The 19,953-nt window shown below is 38.4% G+C and overlaps 1 protein-coding gene and 1 non-coding gene across 8 annotated transcripts in view; both read left to right on the top strand.

The window, feature by feature from the left end:
* Positions 1-19,953, top strand: part of Ccar1 (cell division cycle and apoptosis regulator 1) — a 48,879-nt gene that overhangs the window by 12,366 nt on the left and 16,560 nt on the right. For 4 of the 7 annotated variants that reach the window (XM_085679705.2, XM_085679708.2, XM_085679704.2 and 1 more), the window contains 10 exons: positions 1,366-1,480; positions 1,589-1,790; positions 4,046-4,175; positions 4,857-5,018; positions 9,618-9,843; positions 10,344-10,457; positions 11,123-11,289; positions 12,026-12,236; positions 13,045-13,128; positions 17,534-17,719. In XM_085679705.2, coding sequence (XP_085535831.1) covers positions 1,366-1,480; positions 1,589-1,790; positions 4,046-4,175; positions 4,857-5,018; positions 9,618-9,843; positions 10,344-10,457; positions 11,123-11,289; positions 12,026-12,236; positions 13,045-13,128; positions 17,534-17,719 — 1,597 coding nt within the window. The remainder of the gene's footprint in view (positions 1-1,365; positions 1,481-1,588; positions 1,791-4,045; positions 4,176-4,856; positions 5,019-9,617; positions 9,844-10,343; positions 10,458-11,122; positions 11,290-12,025; positions 12,237-13,044; positions 13,129-17,533; positions 17,720-19,953) is intronic. The other 3 variants (XM_085679707.2, XM_085679710.2, XM_085679709.2) reach the window with 3 other exon arrangements.
* Positions 10,929-10,995, top strand: LOC125411601 (small nucleolar RNA SNORD98). Its single transcript, XR_007235362.1, has one exon. It is a non-coding gene; the product is annotated as a small nucleolar RNA SNORD98 (small nucleolar RNA).

The following is a 19,953-nucleotide window of genomic DNA, read 5'->3' as shown; positions in this document are numbered from 1 at the left end:
CCTGCCTCTGCCTTCTGAGTGTAGGATTAAAGGTGTGCACTTTCCTCTCTGTCAGACATTTGTTTTCAGTTGGAAAAAAAACTTCCCTCTTTAATTAATTATATTGAGTGTTTGATGTTCTTGTTTTGCTTTTTGAGACAGTTTCTCTGTGTATCTTTGTAGCCTGTCCTGGAACTCGCTCTGTAGACCAGGCTAGCTTCGAACTCAGAGAGATCCGCCTGTTTTTGACTCCCGAATGCTGGAATTAAAGAAGTGCACCATCAGTCCTCACTCTGCCTTATTCCTTCGAGACAGGGTTTCTCACTAAACCTGGAGCTAGGCTAGTGGCCAGCAGAGCCCAGTGGTCCTCTGTCTTTGCTCCTCTGTGGTCACAGCAGGCATTTGGAGCCATGGCTGACTTCTCATGTGTAATCTGCACAGCAGCTAGTGTGGCTCACCTATCCAGCTTCCTTAGATGATTTTAATGCACTTCCTTTGAAGTAAGTGCTGTGTTAGGGAAACAATTATTGTTCAAGATTTTTGTGCTGTTGGGCCTCCTTTTTTCCATTCTCTCTAAAGTCTTACCCTTAGGCTATTATAGTGACAGTTCTATACATTGAGAAAACAGAAGGGCAAATTGTTCCTGTGCTTGAAACCTTGTTGTTTACGTACAGCAGAAGGTGAAATGTAATCAATTTAAAAGTGATCTAGGATTGGAGAGATGACTCTGCAGTTAAGGGCACTCCACACTTCGGCAAAAGACAATTCTTCAATTCCCAGCATCAGGTGGCTCATAGCAGCCTATAATTCTAGCTCCAGGGGGATTTGATATCTCTTGACTTCTAGGGTACCAGTTTGTCTAAGCATATCCACAAGAGACCCATAACAGATGATTAATATTAAAAATAAATCTTTAAAGTCTGTAGAAATGGCTCAGTAGTTTAAAGCACTTGTTCTTACAGGAGTCTCATGTCTGGTTCCCATCACCTGTACATCTAGTTCCAGGGAGCAGGCACCCTCATGAGCTCCATGGGCCCTTGCATGCATATGGTCTGCATTTTTATGTACAGGCAAAACATTTATACAATTAAATCTAAAAGCATTTTTCAAAGATAAATAATACTATCCAGGCTTCCATTTTAGTTGTAATATTCTTTATGACTATAGTCTTTGAAAGGCAGCATCAGTCAGATCGCTGTGACACCAGCCTGGTATACATAGGTTGTAGACATGCGAAGGCTCCACAAAAGAGACCCTGTCTCCTAAACAAGAGAAGTAAAACAAACAAAAATATGTAAATTTTTTGTGTGATAAGATCTCTTTAATAGTATATAAATAATTTTGGTATAATCTTTCTTGTGTTTATATTTATGTTTTTTTCCCCAGTGCTGTTAAAGGGAAAACCCCCCAAGTTGGTGATAGAGTATTGGTTGAAGCAACTTACAATCCTAATATGCCTTTTAAATGGAATGCACAAAGAATTCAAACACTACCAAATCAGGTACATAATAATTAAGTCCTTTAGAAACTTGATACTTGACTTTGCTGGTTTACAATGTAATTTCTTTTCAAAGAAATTATTTATTTATTTATTTTGGTTTGTTTTTAGAATCAGTCCCAAACCCAACCTTTACTGAAGACTCCTACTGCTGTAATTCAGCCGATTGTGCCACAGACAACATTTGGTGTTCAGGCACAGCCCCAACCCCAGTCGTTACTGCAGGCCCAGATATCCGCTGCTTCTATTACACCACTATTGCAGACACAACCACAGCCCTTACTACAGCAGCCACAGCAGAAAGGTATTAAATGTAATGTATCATTGCTTCTTGTTTCTTTTTTTGTTTGTTTTTAGATTTTATTTTATGTGCATTAGTGTTTTGTCATGGATTCTGGGTTCCCTGGAGTTACAGACTGTTGCGAGCTGTCATGTGGGTGCTGGGAACTGAACCATTGATTGAGCCTTCGCTCTAGTCCCACTTCTTTGTTTCTAATAAATGTGTAAATGTTTAAATTGCTGAAATAGTAGGAACATGTTGCTAATAAAAAATAGATTAGGGACTTTGAGAAAACATGAAAGGAAGCTTAAGTATCCTGAAGAGAACATTTTCTACATTTTGTTTTATTTTTAAAGACAGGGTTTCTCTGTGTAGCCCTGAGTGTCCTGAAACTTGATTTTTTTTTTCTTTTTTACCTTGTTCCTTTGTCTTAGAAACCAAAGTTTGAGTTCAAATTCTTTGGCAAGCATTGGTTATGACTGATGCTTTGTAACTCCTCATGCTGCCTCTTTTTTTTTTTTTTTTTTTTTTTAAATTCGCAGGGGTTCAAGACGGGGGTTTTTCTGTGTAACTTTGGAGCCTGTTCTGGAACTCAGTCTGTAGATTAGGCTGGCCTTGAATGCACGGAGATCCATCCGCCTGCCTCTGCCTCCCAAGTGCTGGGATTAAAGGCACATACCACTACTGCTAGGCTGTGCTGCATCATTTTCAGTTATCCCAGTGGTGCTAATAGGAATTTGATTGTTTGCAGGTGTCAGTAACCAGAGATTCCTCTGGTTTAAAGGAATTCTTTTCCCCTGCAAATGAATAATCTTCCAACTGGTATTCTAATATTCTCTGGCTATCTTATTCCATAGTATTTATTGATTTAGTGTATATACATCAGGTGTTGGCAAATTTTAGCCCTTGATTTTTAGGTCATAGTTTGAGTACTTCTGATATTGAGCAAATTTTAAAGGAAAAATGTTCCATCCCTTTCCCCCCCCGCCTCCATTTTTTTCTTTTGGTTTTCGAAACAGAGTTTTTTGTGTGTGTGTGTGTGTATTTCTGGCTGTCCTAGAACACATTCTGTAGGCCAGGCTGACCTCAAACTCAGAGATCTGTTTGCCTCTGCCTCCCAAGTGCTGGAATTAAAGGCGTGTGCCACCACCGCCTGGCTGGAAAGTGTCTTTGTAGTTGTTTTTTGTTTCCTTTTGTTTTAAAATATAGTCTAAAATCTTTATAGAATTATGAGATGTTAAAATGGAAATGAGAATTTAAATTTTTCATTGTCTAGAATATGTTCTGACACCAAGGGTATCAGTCACAAAGTTACATACAGGAAAAGAACTTTAACACACATAAGATATTTTCAAAACTGGGTTAATAAAATAAAAATATGCTTGATGAGGCCTGAAATGCAGCTCTGAAGTACAGTGTTTGTTTCAGATAGGCAAAGGCCTGGGTTTAGTATCTAGCACCCCCCCCAACACACACACACACACACACACACACACACACACACACACACACACACAAACTAGTTGTAATAACAGAAGACCAGCCAGCCATGAAAAAGAATCCATTTTTTGATCTGCTTCCCTTTTCCTCTAATTGATTACAGTCAGTATTGATGGTTTTAAACTTGAGCCAAAGAATTCATTAGAATTCTGCTATGTTGTTTTGTTTTGTTTTGTGATAAGGTCTCACCTTGTAGCCCTGGCTGTTTTGTAATTTGTCACATTGACCAGGCTAGATTTGAACTCACAAAGATCTACCTGTTTCTGTCTCCCATATGTGCTAGGATTAAAGGCGTGAATCATCACATGTAGCAAAGAACTTTGATACACATTCTTTTTGTTTGTTTTGCTTTATTTTTCTGGACAGGATTTCTTTGTGTAGCTGTAGTTGTTCTGGAACTCACTCTATAGACCAGGTTGGACTGCCTCTGCTTCCTGAGTGCTGGGATTAAAGGAGTGTGCTGCCAGCACCACTCAGCTACGTTCCACTTTTTAGCATAGATTTATCCCTATTTTGATTCCATTACATCAAAGAAATTGACTTTTATTGTTCTATGTGGAAAAATGGATAACTGCATTATATGATAAAGAAAATTTTTAGTTTTCAGTACCAGGGACAAATCACCAGATACAATCTCTTCCTTAGAAATAACTATATTTTGTTGTTTTGGGAAACAGATAGCTTTGGTGAACCCCACTTATTAGTTATCTTTATCTTACTGAGCCTTGTGATGTATTTTGAGCTTCGTTTAACAATTTTTTAAATTTTTTCTTCTGTATCTTTTAAAGCTGGCTTATTGCAGCCTCCCGTCCGTATAGTGTCACAGCCTCAACCGGCACGGAGATTAGATCCACCATCTAGATTTTCAGGAAGGAATGACAGAGGGGATCAAGTACCTAATAGAAAAGATGACCGAAGGTATGTTTGAAAATAACATTGTGGGCTGGAGAAACAGCTTAAAGGTAAGAGCACTGTCTGCTCTTCCGTGGGCCCAGGGTTGGTTCCTAGCATCCATGTGGTAGCAGTTCAGGAGTTTCTGATTCTCTCTCCTGCCTTTCTCAGGCATGCAGGGGGTTCATACACCTACATGCAGACAAAATACTTATATACATAAAATAAATAAATGAGAAGTTGCTATAAGTTCAAGGCCTGAAGCCATCCTGGACTACATAGTTAGTACCAAGCCAGCCTGGTCCATATAACAAGACTCTGTCAAAAATAAATGAAAAGAAAAGAAAAATATTTCAAAGAACTATTTATTTGTATTTAGCTATATAGCCTTGAGTGGCTTGGAACTTCTAAATTCACTTGCCTTCTGAGTGCTGGGGTTAAAGATGTATATCACCATGCCTGGCAAGAGCCTTTTAATAATACCAATAAATATTCGTGATTTTATTTTTACTACATTTATTTAATTTGCATCTGTTCCTATGCCATAGTATATATTTGAAGGTCAGAGAAAAACTTGGGGGAGTTTGTTCTTCTTTTACCATGTGGATTCTGGGAATGAAACTCAGGTCCTCAGGCCTGATAGCAGAACCTATACCTGCTAGGCCATCCTGTTGACCCCAGAGTGATTTTAGACATCTTTGCTTTAAGTCGTGAAAGGGACAGAGAAAGACGCAGATCCAGAGAAAGATCACCTCAGAGGAAACGTTCCCGGGAGAGGTCACCCCGGAGAGAAAGAGAGCGATCCCCTCGGAGAGTCCGTCGTGTTGTTCCGCGCTACACAGTGCAGTTTTCAAAATTTTCTTTAGATTGGTAAGTTTTCTCTTCTGTGTGTGTGTGTTTAATTTCATTAGTAGTGTCATAGTTTGGTATAGAATATAATTGTGGATATCTTTTTTATAAAATTTATTTAGTAACATTTTGTGCTATTTTTATGTCAGAAATGCAGTTTGAATTTGGAGTGTAGTTCTGTGTAAAGAGAATTAGATTTGAATAGACATTTAGGAAAGCAACTACTTAAGCAGCTATGGTTTGGGAATATAGTCCAGGACTAGAGGATTTACCCAGTATTGAAGGCACGAGGTTCAGCCCTAGTACCAAACCAACCTCAAGCAACCAAGTAAGCAAGTTTCTAGATAATGTTTCTTTATAATGAAATTTTTCTTTAAGGTTAGAATAATTTAGGATCAGGATTTACTGATAACTTCTAATATTGCAGATAATCTATTCTGTGATGAAACAATAATAAAATTGTTAAGCCAGTTTTAAGATATACTGTGTCGGATGGGCAGTGGTGGCACATAGCCAGGACTGTTAAGTAAGCCTGTCTTGGAAAGCATAAAAAAATAAAAAGGATTAACTGTGGTAGTGTATTGTAATATAGAAAATTGACTTAATATATACATATACAAACTTGTATAATTTACATGCTTGTGTCTTTAATGGATTAGCCCTTAGAATCTGAAGTCAGAAGGAGGTTACTAAGTTTCTCAGCTTCATCTATAAAATCTCATAAACTTACAGGATTATTATGAAGTTGCATTAAATATCTGTAGCACTTAACCTAATGTATAACAGTTACAAATTCTCTGTAATTCATGGTGGTAGTGAGCAGTATGGTACCCGTAGATCACAGGTGGAGAAAAGAAAAGATGGATGTGGTGGTGGCACATGCCTTTAATAACAGCACTTGGTAGGCAGAGATGGGTGTATTTCTGTGCTTTGGAGCCAGCCACATCTGTGTATCAGGTTCCAAGACAACCAGTAAGTACTACATAGAGACGCTGTCTTAAAAATCAAAAATCAAAATGAAAAAGTTCCAGCTGACCAGTTGTGGTGCACACCTTTAAACACAGCACTCAGAAAGCAGAGGCAGGCAGATCTCTGTGAATTTGAGACCAGCCTGGTCTATAGAGTGAGTTCCCAGACAGCAAGAGCCACACAGAAAAACCTTGTCTTCAAAAACAAACAAAACAAAATTGTGTTTAAAGCTGTTTAGCATTGATACAAGTAGCTGTCTGTTTCTGTGATCTGAGACTATTTCTACCTTTCAAAATAGGATAACATAAATATTCATGATACTAACTTATCAAATGTTAAAATTTCTGTTTAGTAAGTTCTAGATTTAAGAAACTAGTGTTTGTTGTTTAATGCCTTAGAAAATTTTACCTTGTAATATTATGGCATATAATTGGCATATAATCAAATTAGCAAGTATTCTTAGGTTATATTAGTTTTTTATGTATGTTTACTCTTAACATAGTTAGAATATTTCAGAAAAACTCAAAGAGAATCAAAAGTACTTCCCCAGCCTCTAAAATATTGTTACATGGAACAATTTTTTTATTCTATTTGTTGTCAATATTCAGTGTTTTTCTCTGAAAATTTGGTGATAGAGTATGAAATGTACTAGCCATCTAGTTCTTTCCAAGTTAGACTTTTTTTTTAAATATTTATTTTGTGTACAATATTCTGTCTACATGTATGCCTGCAGGCCAGAAGAGGGCACCAGACCTCATTACAGATGGTTGTGAGCCACCATGTGGTTGCTGGGAATTGAACTCAGGACCTTTGGAAGAGCAGGCAATGCTCTTAACCACTGAGCCATCTCTCCAGCCCCCAAGTTAGTCTTTCACAATTTCATTTTACCACCTTTATGCAAATTTCTAGAACATTAAATGAACCAGTTGCAAATATAAGCTTTAAACCTCTTCATCTGTAGTTGTAGACCTCAGAATTTCCTGATACTTATGTGGTTATGTGGTAGTATAAAGGGAAATGAACTGTTTGTACTTTGTTCTGTTTCTTTATAGGTATTATCCCACCTTTGGGGCAAAATATGACTTGTTAATTTTAGTGTTGAAAAATTTGGACATAATTCTCTTCCTTAAAAATAAAACTAAAGGAAGTGAGTTGTTAAAATGCAGCGAAAAGAGGGTGTAGTGCAGCTTGGTGGTGGTGGCATATGCCTTCAATCCCAGCACTCAGAAGGCAGGGGCAGGCGGATCTGTGAATTTGAGGTCAGCCTAGTCTACAGAATGAGTTCCTGAATAGCCAGGGCTATATGGAGAAACCCTGTCTTGAAAAAAACCAAAAAAATTAAAGGAGTGTGTAGTGCCTTTGCAGAGAACATGAGTTAGATATCCAGCACCACTTCTGCAGCTGACAACTACCTGTGCACATACCCACAAACAGACCTACTCAACACATAATTAAAAATGATAATAAAACAAATTAAGTAAAAATAAAATTGAAGTGGCTGGAGATATTGCTCAGTAGTTAAGAGCACTTGATGATCTTTCAGAGACACTGGACTCAGTTCTCAGCACCCACATGGAGTTGCTTATAAATCCTGTTCATACACGGTTTTCTGGTACCTGAGTGCACATGGTGCACACATGTAAACACAGACATACAGATACACACTTGAAATTAAATAAACCTTAAAACAAAAACAAAACCTTGTGATGTATTTTTTCACACTTCTGTTATTCTGACAGTGGTGTCTTCAAAGCGGTGGTGTTCTGTCATCAGCCATAAACAGTTAGCTGTACATATACCCGCTGTTGAAGAGTCTACCAACATTTACTACTGCGCTACATCCACAATCTATTGTTCTTATTTTAGATTTCAAATAAAGACAGTTTTACTTATAGATTAGTTGGTATTTCATAGTCTTTGTTTTATTTCTATTTGCAATTATTATTATTATTATTGATGTTTTTCGAGACAAGGTTTCTCTGTGTGTCTCTGACTGTCCTGGAACTCGCTCTGTAGACCAGGTTGGCCTCGAACTCACAGAGATCCACCTGCCTCTGTCTCCGTGGGTGCTGGGATTAAAAGCATGTACCACCACCACTTGGCTGTTGATGTTTTTGCTTATTTTTAATTTTTATATTTACTCTTTTAGATTTTTTGAAGCAGTGTCTTTCTGTGTAGCACTGGCTGCCCTGGGACTTGCTTTGTAGACCCGTTGACCTCAAACTTTCAGTGATTCTTCTGCTTCTACCTTCCAAATTCTGGAATTACAAGCTATGTCACTATGCTTGCCTGTCCACTTTAATTCATTATGTATTTAGCAGGCAATACTTTTGCCAGATTGACTTATCTTTGAGTTTACTTTTCTTTTTTTTCCCCCCACTGTCCTGCTAAAGAAAATGAAATTTTTGTTTAAAATATTGTCAAAGTGCTAGAGTGATGGCTCAGTGTTTAAGAATTCTGGCTACTCTTCCAGAGGACTCAGACTTGATTCGCATTATTTAAATGACAACTGATTTAGTTTTTTTGCTATTGCTGTGACGAGATACCATGACAAGGCAACTTATAAAAGAAAGCATTTAATTTGGGGCTTATGGTTCTAGAGGGTACTAGATTCCATGACCATCATACAGATAACATGGCAGCAGGCAGGCAGGCAGGCAGGCAGGCAGGCAGGCAGGCAGGCAGGCAGGCAGGCAGGCATGGCTCTGTAGAATTAACTTATTCATAAGCACAAGGCAGAGATAGAGGTAACTGGGAATCTCATGAAAGCCCACAACCAGTTACACACCTCCTCCAACAAGATCACACCTTCTAATCCTTTCCAAACAGTCCTACCAAGTGCAGACCAGGTATCCAAAATTGAGAGCCAATAAGTACCATTCTTAGTCAAACTACCACAGCTATTTAGTTCCAGGGTATTTGATGTCTTCTGACCTCCTTCCACCAGGTGTTGACCTGGTACACAAGCAGCACATATAGACAAACATTTTAGAAAGGTCATTGTCAGACATAAATAGCCAGAAACATATCTCTCTTTGCATAGTAATATGGAATAGATTTTCATATTGATGTGTATGGTGGATAATCAGAGCTAATTTGGACTTTGATTTCATGTGAATTTGCCTTGAACTCGTAGACTTCTGTCTGCCTCTGCCTGTGGGCTGCTAGGATTAAAGTTGTGTGCCATCACAACATGACTCATGAGAATTTTTCAATTTAAGTATGCTTGATCTAGGCACTTACTACATAGAATAAAAATTGTACTTTTCTGTGTATCATAGATTTGATTGAGAACACTCAGATACTAACTTGATGTCTCTGATCACTTCTTTGTATACATTTTTTGTATGAACCGTAAGATTTTTTCAAGTATATTTGCTTTGACTTGAGGGAAAACTCCTTTTGTTCAGATGTTCTGTTGAATCAGGGTTTTAGTTACTTTAAAATTTTTCTCTAAGAAATTAAATGCTACACACAAAAAATAGAGAAGTAAAAGTAACATTTAGATATCATTTATTCAGCAGTGAATGTATGCAGATTTGAATCTGTTCGTTTTTACACTGTCACTTTTGTAAAGTTTCAGAAGTAAGTGGATATGTGCCTAACTTTGGTCTTAAGGCTGTTTACTCATTATTTATGTCTATTTTTCAGTCCCAGTTGTGACATGATGGAACTAAGGCGCCGTTATCAGAATTTATATATTCCTAGTGACTTTTTTGATGCTCAGTTTACATGGGTGGATGCTTTTCCTTTGTCAAGACCATTTCAACTGGGAAATTACTGCAATTTTTATGTGATGCACAGAGAAGTAGAGTCCTTAGAAAAAAATATGGCTGTTCTTGATCCACCTGATGCTGACCACCTGTACAGTGCAAAGGTTTGTATGTCATTGTGATGAATCTCATAGCTGTTGGAGTTATCCTTTAGAAACTGGTTGTTAAAGGAATCCAAACCCCTGTTTTCTCTGCCTGGTTTTGTCTGAGCTATTTAAAAATGTTATTTTAACCCCTGTCTTAATTCTTAAGTTATAAAACGATGGCTATTGTTGTCAGTTTAAACCAAAAAATGTGAGCCAGTTGATGTTGAGTGCCATATGACCTTCTGTAGGTCTGTTGGATAGATGTGCTACAGACTAGTCTTCAGGGTAGCTTTTTGTACACTGCTAGTCAGTTTGCTTCTGTTTTAAAAGATTGATCTGAAAAAAATTCTTTGAAAATGTAAGGTTGATGAGGTATCTAATACCATTCTTTTTCTGTAGCATTTTACATTCTAATTTTAGGGAAAAAAATCTTACATGTAAGGGTAATTATTAGTACTTCTCATTTTCTTTACATTACTTTAGACTTTTGACAGGATTGAATTATTTGACTATAATAGGTAATGCTGATGGCTAGTCCAAGTATGGAAGATTTGTATCATAAGTCATGTGCTCTTGCTGAAGATCCACAAGAACTTCGTGATGGATTTCAGCATCCTGCTAGACTTGTTAAGGTAAAATGAAATTTATTTTGATTTTATTGTATATTTATTTATCTTAGCTCTTACTGTGTTTACATAAAATTGAAAGTGCACATTTTAAATATTTAATGATATTAAATCTACTTTCATATAGTTACATTTTTTTCTTATTTTAGAATGTGACTATATTATTTGGCTCTAGTTCAGCTTTGAATTTGATGCTCTATACTTGTAGCCTAGTAAAATCTCTTGGATACTCTTAAGGTTTGTATTTGAACATAGCTTGTTTCTTTAAAGGAACTCTTTTTTGTTTGGTTTTGGTTTTGAAGACAGGGTTTCTCTGTGTAGCTTTTGGAGCCTTTCCTGGAATTCACTTTGTAGACCAGGCTTGCCTTGATCTCATAGAGATCCACCTGCCTCTGCCTCCCGAGTGCTGTGATTAAAGACCTGTGCCACCACTGCCGGGCATAAAAGAACTCGTATCTGATGAAATACTTAGAGGATGAGTTATGATGTGTAAATCCTATTCCATTGCTGAAATGCAATGTGGAAAATGATGAACTCTGAACTCTTCCTTGACTGACAGATACCAGAGGTAGTAAAAATATCGGAAAGGTTTGTACCTTTCCTTTCTGAGTATCTATTTGTAATTTGATGGGTTATACTATATATGTAAATGATTATTTCTTTTGAATTAGTTTCTAGTGGGCATGAAAGGGAAGGATGAAGCCATGGCCATTGGAGGCCACTGGTCTCCTTCGTTGGATGGACCAAATCCAGAAAAAGACCCTTCTGTGTTGATTAAGACTGCCATCCGTTGTTGTAAGGCTCTGACAGGCATTGATCTAAGTGTATGCACACAATGGTAAGTACCAATTCATTACTTGATTGATTAGGATGTTTTCTAATAGTTTATGTAGCTGTCCTTGTCAACCAGCCATCCCCCTTTCCTTATTTTATCAGCACTGGTCATGCAGGTAATCTCAAAGGAAAATCCCCACTTGTAGAAAAAATTTATTTGGTGCCAAAAATGTTTTGGGGAAGGGACATTAAGGACTAATCAAAATACACTGAAAATTTAAATGTTTCATCATGCTGTACTTTGGAAATTGGATGAATGTTGAAAAATACTTTTCATTTCATGTATAGCTGGAGAAGATCGTCCAGAGAGAACTTCATTTCATTATAATTCCTTTGTTATAAAATGATGTAGATGCTGATTATTTTTGTTCAGCCATATTTTCTCTTGAGGCTTATTTGTCTTGTGTATTTTAGTGTATTTCTTACAATTTAATTGAGAATATTCTTTTTTTAGCACATGAAATCTGAGCAGCTTTCCAGCTTCTTCAGGTATTTTGTAAAATATGGGTAGCTCTGTAATCAAATCAGAAAATTCTTTGTGGAAATGTATTCTTTTAACCCATAAACTATTATACAAATGTACCAAAAGAGGAACTATGGCTTCTATAATTTTTTTTTTCTTTAGACCAACCTCAAGTTCTTGCAGCAAAATTTCTTTACTTGATGTGCAACAAGTGAACTAGGGTCTTTAAAATGTATTGTAGAATTTTTTTTCCAACATGCTTCTTCCCTTGCAACAGGTACCGTTTTGCAGAGATTCGCTACCATCGCCCTGAGGAGACCCACAAGGGGCGTACAGTTCCAGCTCATGTGGAGACAGTGGTTTTATTTTTCCCGGATGTTTGGCATTGCCTTCCCACCCGCTCAGAGTGGGAAACCCTCTCCCGAGGATACAAGCAGCAGCTGGTCGAGAAGCTTCAGGGTGAACGCAAGAAGGCTGATGGAGAACAGGCACTGAACGCTAATCCCTTTTTCTATTTCCGCTTCTCACAGGCACAGGAACACAGGCACAAATGCACACCACACACTACATAACAGACACACATGGAGGAACATAGCTGGTAACAGCGACTGGTAATCCAGCTTTCAGCAGTATAGTTGTATTTTCTTTTCTCATAAAAATCTGTCTAATATGCCAACTTAAATTTAAGAGTGCTGAGGCCTCAAAGAAAAAGTTGTGCTTATATTGCACAGAATTTTGTTTTTATCATAGGTCTATTTGCTGGAATCTGGGACCAGTTGTTGAGCAAGATTCAGTATTAAGCCATTTTAAACATTTTGCCATTTTCTCAAATTTTAAAAAATTTTCTCTTTCACGGTCATCAGTTCTAGTCATGGATATTTGAAATTGGACAACCACAAGTCTGAGAGATTTGAAATTTCAGGCTTTGTGGCAACGTCTTGGGTACATTTCAAAGGTCTGACTAAATCAGTCTTTGGGTGGCTTGAAAATTGGGGCAAGATCACACACTGTGTGGTTAGTGGAGACCGGCAGTGTCTGTGTATCCCTGATATCCTTTGTGTTGTAATTTATCACCCTTTTGTGTTTCACAGATCTGGCTTTGATTGGCTGATGTCTTTGTGATCAGTTAAAAGTGGTAGAATGTATGTATGTGGACTTGCCTAAATAATAACTTTAGGAGAAGACAATCTGAAACATTGTGACCTTGCACAGATCAGCAACAGACTTTTAAAGAATAAATGACTTACATTTGAAGGTTTCAGAATAGTAATTTTGTTCTCAACTTTGTTATGTTAGGATGAAGAAGAGAAGGATGATGGTGAAGTTAAAGAAATTTCCACTCCTACCCATTGGTCTAAACTTGATCCAAAGGCAATGAAGGTAACAGAAAATGTATACATATTGTGCACACACACATAATAACAATAAGAAAGAATATTTCAGAACAGAAATTAGTAAATTTGTTGAGACTGAGAGAATTGTTTCAGGTAGGAAATATTCAGCCTGGGTGTGGTGGCTCATATCCATTATCCCAGGATTTGGGAGGCAACAGCAGGAAGATTGCTGTGTATTTCAGGAGAGTGAGTTCTAAGATAGCCTATGCTATAGAGTGAGACCCTGTTTTTAGGAGGGGGTAAGGGGTGTGGGAAGGTGGCACACATATCCAGCAGATATAGGCAGATCTCTGAGTTTGAGGTCTGTAGAGCTAGTTCCAAGACAGGGTGACACAGAGAAACCTTGTCTCAAAAGATCAAAAATAAATAAATAATATAAAAGGGTGTATGTCATTAAAAGTGAAGTCCTCTGCTTTTCTATAATTGTGACATCTATAAATTAAAGATGTCATATGTATAGTTCAGATACATATTATCTGTCAATCCTTCCAGTGCTGTTTTCTGGTTTGGGAAGTGACCAGACTTGCAGGATTTCTATGCCTAAATAACCTAAAATTAAAATAGGAGAGGAAAGAGGTAAATCTGACCAGGTAATGGTTACTCACATATTTGATCCCAGCACTCGAAGCAAAAGCAGGCAGATCTCTGAGTCACTGCCCTGGCTGTCCTGGAATTCACTTAGTAGACCAGGTTGGTATCAAACTCAGTGAGAACCCATTAGCCTCAGCCTCCTAAGTGCTGGGATTAAAGGCGTGAGCCACTACAGCAAGTGATAAATCTAATTTTTGTAATAAATTTCAAGGTAAAATGTAGGTAAGTTTACCACTAAACAGGGAGAACATACTTAAAAAAGTCTCTGATTAAGAAAAATGTGCTAGTGTTTTTGTGCAGTGGGGGTTGTCTAGTTATGTGATTCTGTATATGTGGGCCTTTAATTTGATCAGATCAGAAACTTGCTTATTTGTGTGCCAGCTGTATTTTTGAAACTGACAGGGTCTCAAAAATGGAACTTGCTATGTAGACCAGGCTAGCCTCAAACTCAATGAAAACCACCTGCCTAACTCAAATCCACCTGCCTTTGCCTTCTGAGTACTGAGATTAAAGGTTCATGTCAGGACACCTGGCCTCATTGCTTGAATTTAAAGTTTGATTTTTTTTTTTTAAAGCATTTGGGGAGGTGCTGTTAGCTTGCTATGACACATGTGTAGAGGTCAGAGGACAGCTTGTGGAAGCTGCTTCTCTTTTTCTACCATGTGGGTTCTAAGACTCAAACTTGGATCATCAGACATTACATGTTGGTCTTACCAGGCCATTTTATAAAAATTGTTTAGTTTTTATTTTTATTTTTATTTTTTTTATTTTTAGCATAGGGTCTCATGTAACCTAAGTGTTCTTGAACTTGCTCTTTGACTGAGGGTAGTCTTGAACTTCGGATCCTACTGCTTCTACCTCCCAAGTGCTGTAGTTATATAGATGTGCTACCAACACCATGCCCAACAACTTGTGTGCGTATATACCAGGCATGTGTGTATATACAACACAAAATGCCTGGTACCCACAGAGACCAGAAGAGGGTGTTTAGAACTCCTACAACTAGAATTACAGATGGTTGGTTGTGAATTGCCATGTAGGAACTGGACCTAGGTCCTCTACAAGAACAGCAAATGCTCTTGACTGTTGAGCCAGCTCTCTGATGAGGACTTACTACGTTGCTGAGGCTGTAATAAAACTTTGGGGCTCAAATAGACCTTCTCTTTCAGCCTCTGCATATTTGGGTTTACAGGCATGCACCATCATATTTAGCTAAATGAATCTTTGATTTTTGTTTTTTGTTGTCACTACGTAGCGCTGACTGGCTTCATACTCAGAGTTCTGCCTATCTCTGCCTTCAGAGTGCTAAGATTAACGATGCATACCATTGCATCTGACTTGACTCTATAAAGTTTATTATTTGAAAATATGTGCTGGGAAGTGGTGGTACAGGGACTTAATGTCAGCACTGGGGAGGCAGAGGCAGGGAGATCTCTTGAGTTTGAGGCCAGCATGGTCTGCAGGGTGCATTCTAGGCCACTCAGGGCTATACAGAGAAACCCTGTCTTGGAAAACCAAAAGGATAACCGGGCTGTAGTAGCTCACACCTTTAATCCCAGCACTTGGGATGCAGAGGCAGGGGGATCTCTGTAAGTTCGAGGCCAGCCTGGTCTACAAAAGCTAGTTTCATTATGGGTTCCAGAGCTATAGAGAAACCCTGTCTCAAGAAACAAAAAAAAGCGGGACAAACCAAAATACATAACTAAGTCTGGGGGTATTTGCATTCCTAATAACTTGGGCTAAGCCTAGAGAGTCATGAGTTTGAAGGCAACCTGGTGTATATAGGAAGACACTGTCTCCAAAAAACAAAACAAAAAAAAACCCCAACTTGTATTTCTTTTGATTATTAATAACAAGTACTTTTTTCAATTACAATAAAAAATTTGCTCATACCTATCCAATATAATCTTATAAAATTTATAGAAAGATAACCAGTGAAATATCTCAGTGGATAAAAGCTCTTGTTACTAAAGCTGATGATTTGAATTTGATTCCCAGAACCTACATAGTGTAAAGAAGTCAGCTCCCACCAGTTGACCTTTGTTCACTATTCATACACAATAGCACACCATTCCCCTAAATAAATAAATGTAATAAAATGTTTTTTGATTTGTTTCCTTCTTTCTTACTGGTATAAGGTTTTTGATGATTGCTTGGTTATAGTATGTTGCATGTAAAAAGTTTATCTTTTTTCAGTTAGCATTACTATTCTCGGTGTAATTTATCTTTGGTATTGTTTTTCAAGACACAGTTTCTCTGTGTAGTCCTAGCTGTCTGGAATTTGCTCTGTGGACCAGTCTGTCTTAGAAATCAGAGATCTACTTGTCTCTGCCTCACAAGAGCTGACATTAAAGGCATAAGCCACTATACCCAGTCACAGTGTAATTATTTGTAAACATTACATTCTATTCAGTATAGATTCTATGTGTTGTTAAGATGTTTATTCTTGTAGGATGATGGTGGCAGGCGGATCTGTGAGTTTGAGGCCAGCCTGATCTACAGAGTGAGTTTCAGGACAACCAGGGTTACAGAGACTCTGTTTCAAAACAAAACAAAAACCACATTTCTTTGGGACAAATTTTCATGATATGCCAAGGTTGGCCTCATACTGGGATTATTGGCATGTGCCACCTTAACTGCTTTAAAACATTTTTAAGCATCTTAAAACTTGTTTGATGAGTTCAAGAGATGGCTAAGTACTTAAGAGTTGGTATTACCTTTTTTGAGGACTAGAGTTTAATTCCCAAGACTCAACTGGGGCCTCCCAAAACTGTTGACCTGATAGCTATGGGTACAAACACTCATGCACACAGACATATACACATGCCTATAATTGACAATATAACAAAGCCGACAGTGGTGGCACATGATTTTAATCCTAGTACTCAGGAGGCAGAAGTAGGTGGATCTCTTGTGAGTATGAGGCCAGCCTGGTCTACAAAGTGAGTTCCAGGGCAGCTGGGGCTACACAGAGAAACTGTTCTCAAAAACAAAAATAAATAAATAACTCTTTAAAACAAAACATATTCTAGAACTAGGTTTGGTGATACTTATCTTGGGAGGTGAAAACTGGAAGATCTGGAATTCAAGGTCTGCTTCTGCTGTGTAAGCAGTTTTGATCAGCCTGGGCTACATAAAGCTATCTCAGTAAAATCAAAGGTAATGGCTCATTGTTCAAAATGCTGCTGTGCGAGCCTTCTCAAGTAGAGGCTGATTCCAGGAGCACAAATTAAACAGCTGTGGTGGCTTTCAGGAAACAAGCAGAAACAGTTGACCCTGCCACAGCATGGTGGAAGGCAGGAACTGACAACCGGAGGTAATCTTCTGACCATCACAAGTGCCGCAGCCAGTGTGCCATTGTATATATATTCAAGAGCACACTGTAAATTGTTTTCCAAAAGTATTCTATAATTTTGCATTTTCAAAATGCACTGTAGCAGGGCAGTGGTGGCACACACCTTTAATCCCAGCACTTGGGAGGCAGAGGCAGGTGGATCTCTGTGAGTTCAGGGCCAACCTGGTCTACAAGAGCTAGTTGTAGGATAGGCTCCAAAGCTACGGAGAAACCCTATCTCGAAAAACCAAAAAATAAAAAAAAAAACGCTGTATGGTCAGTGTCTCTTCCACTAATTTTGGCTTTTTGAAACAGTATCTCACTGTATATAGCCCTGGCTTGCCTGAAACTCCCTATGTAGACTACATTAGTCTTGAATTTGCAATTTTAAGAATCAGACAAAAAATAATTTGTTTTTTTTCTATCATACTTTTTTCTTATGTGTTTTTATGCTCCATATATTTAGGTAAATGATCTTCGAAAAGAATTAGAAAGTCGAGCTCTTAGTTCCAAAGGACTAAAATCCCAATTAATAGCTCGCTTGACAAAACAGCTTAAAGTAGAAGAACAAAAAGAAGAGCAGAAGGAATTAGAGAAGTCTGAGAAGGAAGAGGAAGATGAGGATGATAGGAAGTCTGAGGATGATAAAGAGGTATGTAGCCCATATTCACGTACTGTAATGTTGTTAATACTGTGTAGAGGGAGCTCTTGGAACATGTAACATGTTGTATATGTATATAGCTTTGAGTTATAATTTAAATATAGTAAAATACAAAAAATTTCTATTTTTTTAAGACTATTTCTTTGTAAGCATAGGCTGGTTTGAACTGAGTACTCAGTACTCATGAGGTAGATATTAAAATTGAGACCAACCTGGGGCTATGGTGAGACCTTTCCTTATCAAAGGGGGGGGGCTGGATGGATGGCTTAGTAGTCAAGAGCTGTTGCTGTGCTAGCAGAGGACCTGGGTTCAGGTCCCAGCACCAACATGATGGTTCACAATCATCCCTAATGCTAGTTCCAGGGGATCCTGCTGCATCCTCTATGGCTTCAGTCTGTGGGACCCTGGCTAGTGGAGGCAAGGGAATGAAGAAAGGACAAACACCTATAGAAATGAAGGTGCAGTCACTTGGCCTTCTCTGACCAGGACCACTGTAACCCGGAACCTTATGTTTATTAGGTACAGAATGGGAGAGGTTGTGTGGTTGGGGTATGAGATCTCTGTAGGTTAGCAGTTTCAGGCTGTAAACACCCAGGAGTGGTTAACTGCAGTTGCTAGTCTTTGCACATACTGACCCATAAATACTCATACATAGACTCCAAGTAAACTTCACCACCCCTCTTACACATGACCCATATGAGTGACAGCTTGTTCATTTACCATGAGTCAAGTGGTCTTAGAGTCCTTGGCAGGGCTTGCCCATGTCAAAATACACATTAAATCAGCCCTTCCGCCACTCCCTGAGATCTAATGCCCTCTTCTGACTTCAGAGGACACTAGGCATGTAGTTAACATAGGTAGAAACAGGCCAAACACCTGTACACATAAAGTAAAAAGAAGAAAAAAGGGATATAGAGTACAAAATGTTTTGAGGTAGCTTGCCAGAATTTTTGTAAAAATAAATAAATAAATAAAAGTCATGTAGTTAATGAAATTCAAAATAATTGTTGATGCTATCTTAGAGTAAAGGAGTTTAGTGAGACATGGCACAGTTTTATTTTCTTTTTGGTTGAGAGGGTGTCACTAAATAGTGTAGACTGGCCTAGAACTCACAGTGAAGCTCTACTTGTGTTGATCTTTGTCTTTGCCTCTTGAGAACTGGGGTTACAGACATGTGCCTGGCCAAGAAATGTCTTAAAGTTTGAGGAACTTGGCATGTAACTATGGAAAATCATTAGTAATGTGCATTTGCATAGATCTCCATTACTGGGAAAGAAAGAGTTCTGGGGATAGTTGGGAAAATGTGCTCATTGAAATGGAGACGTTAGTAATATTAAACATGAAGTAAGATGGACCTGAATTTAGATCCTCAGCGCCCTTCTAAAAGCCAGGCCTGGTAGTTCCTGTGCCTGTTAACACTGGAGCTGCCATGAGTAGTGCATCCAGGAGGCTCTCCCAAGCTCACTGGCCAGCTAGAGAGACCCTGCCAAATCTATGGTGAAGAGAATAGAGGAAAACAACTCACTATTGACCTTAGCCTCTACCTGTATTTGATTACACACACAGATACTGTTGATGCTGAGTTAACTTGTTTATATGATGATGATGTTTGTGACTGCATATTATTACCAGACCTAGGTCTCTTGAAGTTCACTCTATGGGAATAAAACCCATATCTAGTCAGGCAGTGGTGGCACACGCTTTTAATTTCACCACTCAGGAACTTGGGAGGCAGAGGCAAGGTGATCTCTGTGCTTTTGAGGCCAGCCTGGTCTACAAGACCCAGTTCCAGAACAGGTTCCAAAGCAATAGAGAAACCGTGTCTCAAAAAGCAAAACAAAAAAAACAGTATCTAAGAGACAAGTGTTGAGAAACAAAGACTTTGCTCCATTTCCAATGAGTAGGAAAGATGGGGTTTTGTTTACAGATCAGCTTCTCAGTCCCATTGGGGTTTGTTGGTAGCAGACAGATCAGGAGTAGGAGGTGGGAAATTCATGTCTTCCCTAAGAATAGGTAGAGATCTGCCAGGAACTTGGAACTCGGGTGCTACTCTTCAATCCTTTCATGACACCATTTTTCTGGTCATAGTTGTTGCTAGGTGTCTTCAGCCTTAAGCCTAGAACAGGCAGACTAGGCAAGTGTAGGTCAAATTAACTCTTTATTCTACCTTTGGGCTTGCCTTCTCAAATGATCATTTCTTTGTACAGATCTGAATGCAATCTGAA

This window comes from Myodes glareolus, chromosome 18 (genome assembly GCF_982192425.1).
Source record: "Myodes glareolus chromosome 18, mMyoGla1.1, whole genome shotgun sequence".
Lineage (NCBI taxonomy): Eukaryota > Metazoa > Chordata > Mammalia > Rodentia > Cricetidae > Myodes > Myodes glareolus.
Note: the sequence above shows the minus strand (reverse complement) of the source record. Positions and strands in the feature narration are given on the sequence as shown.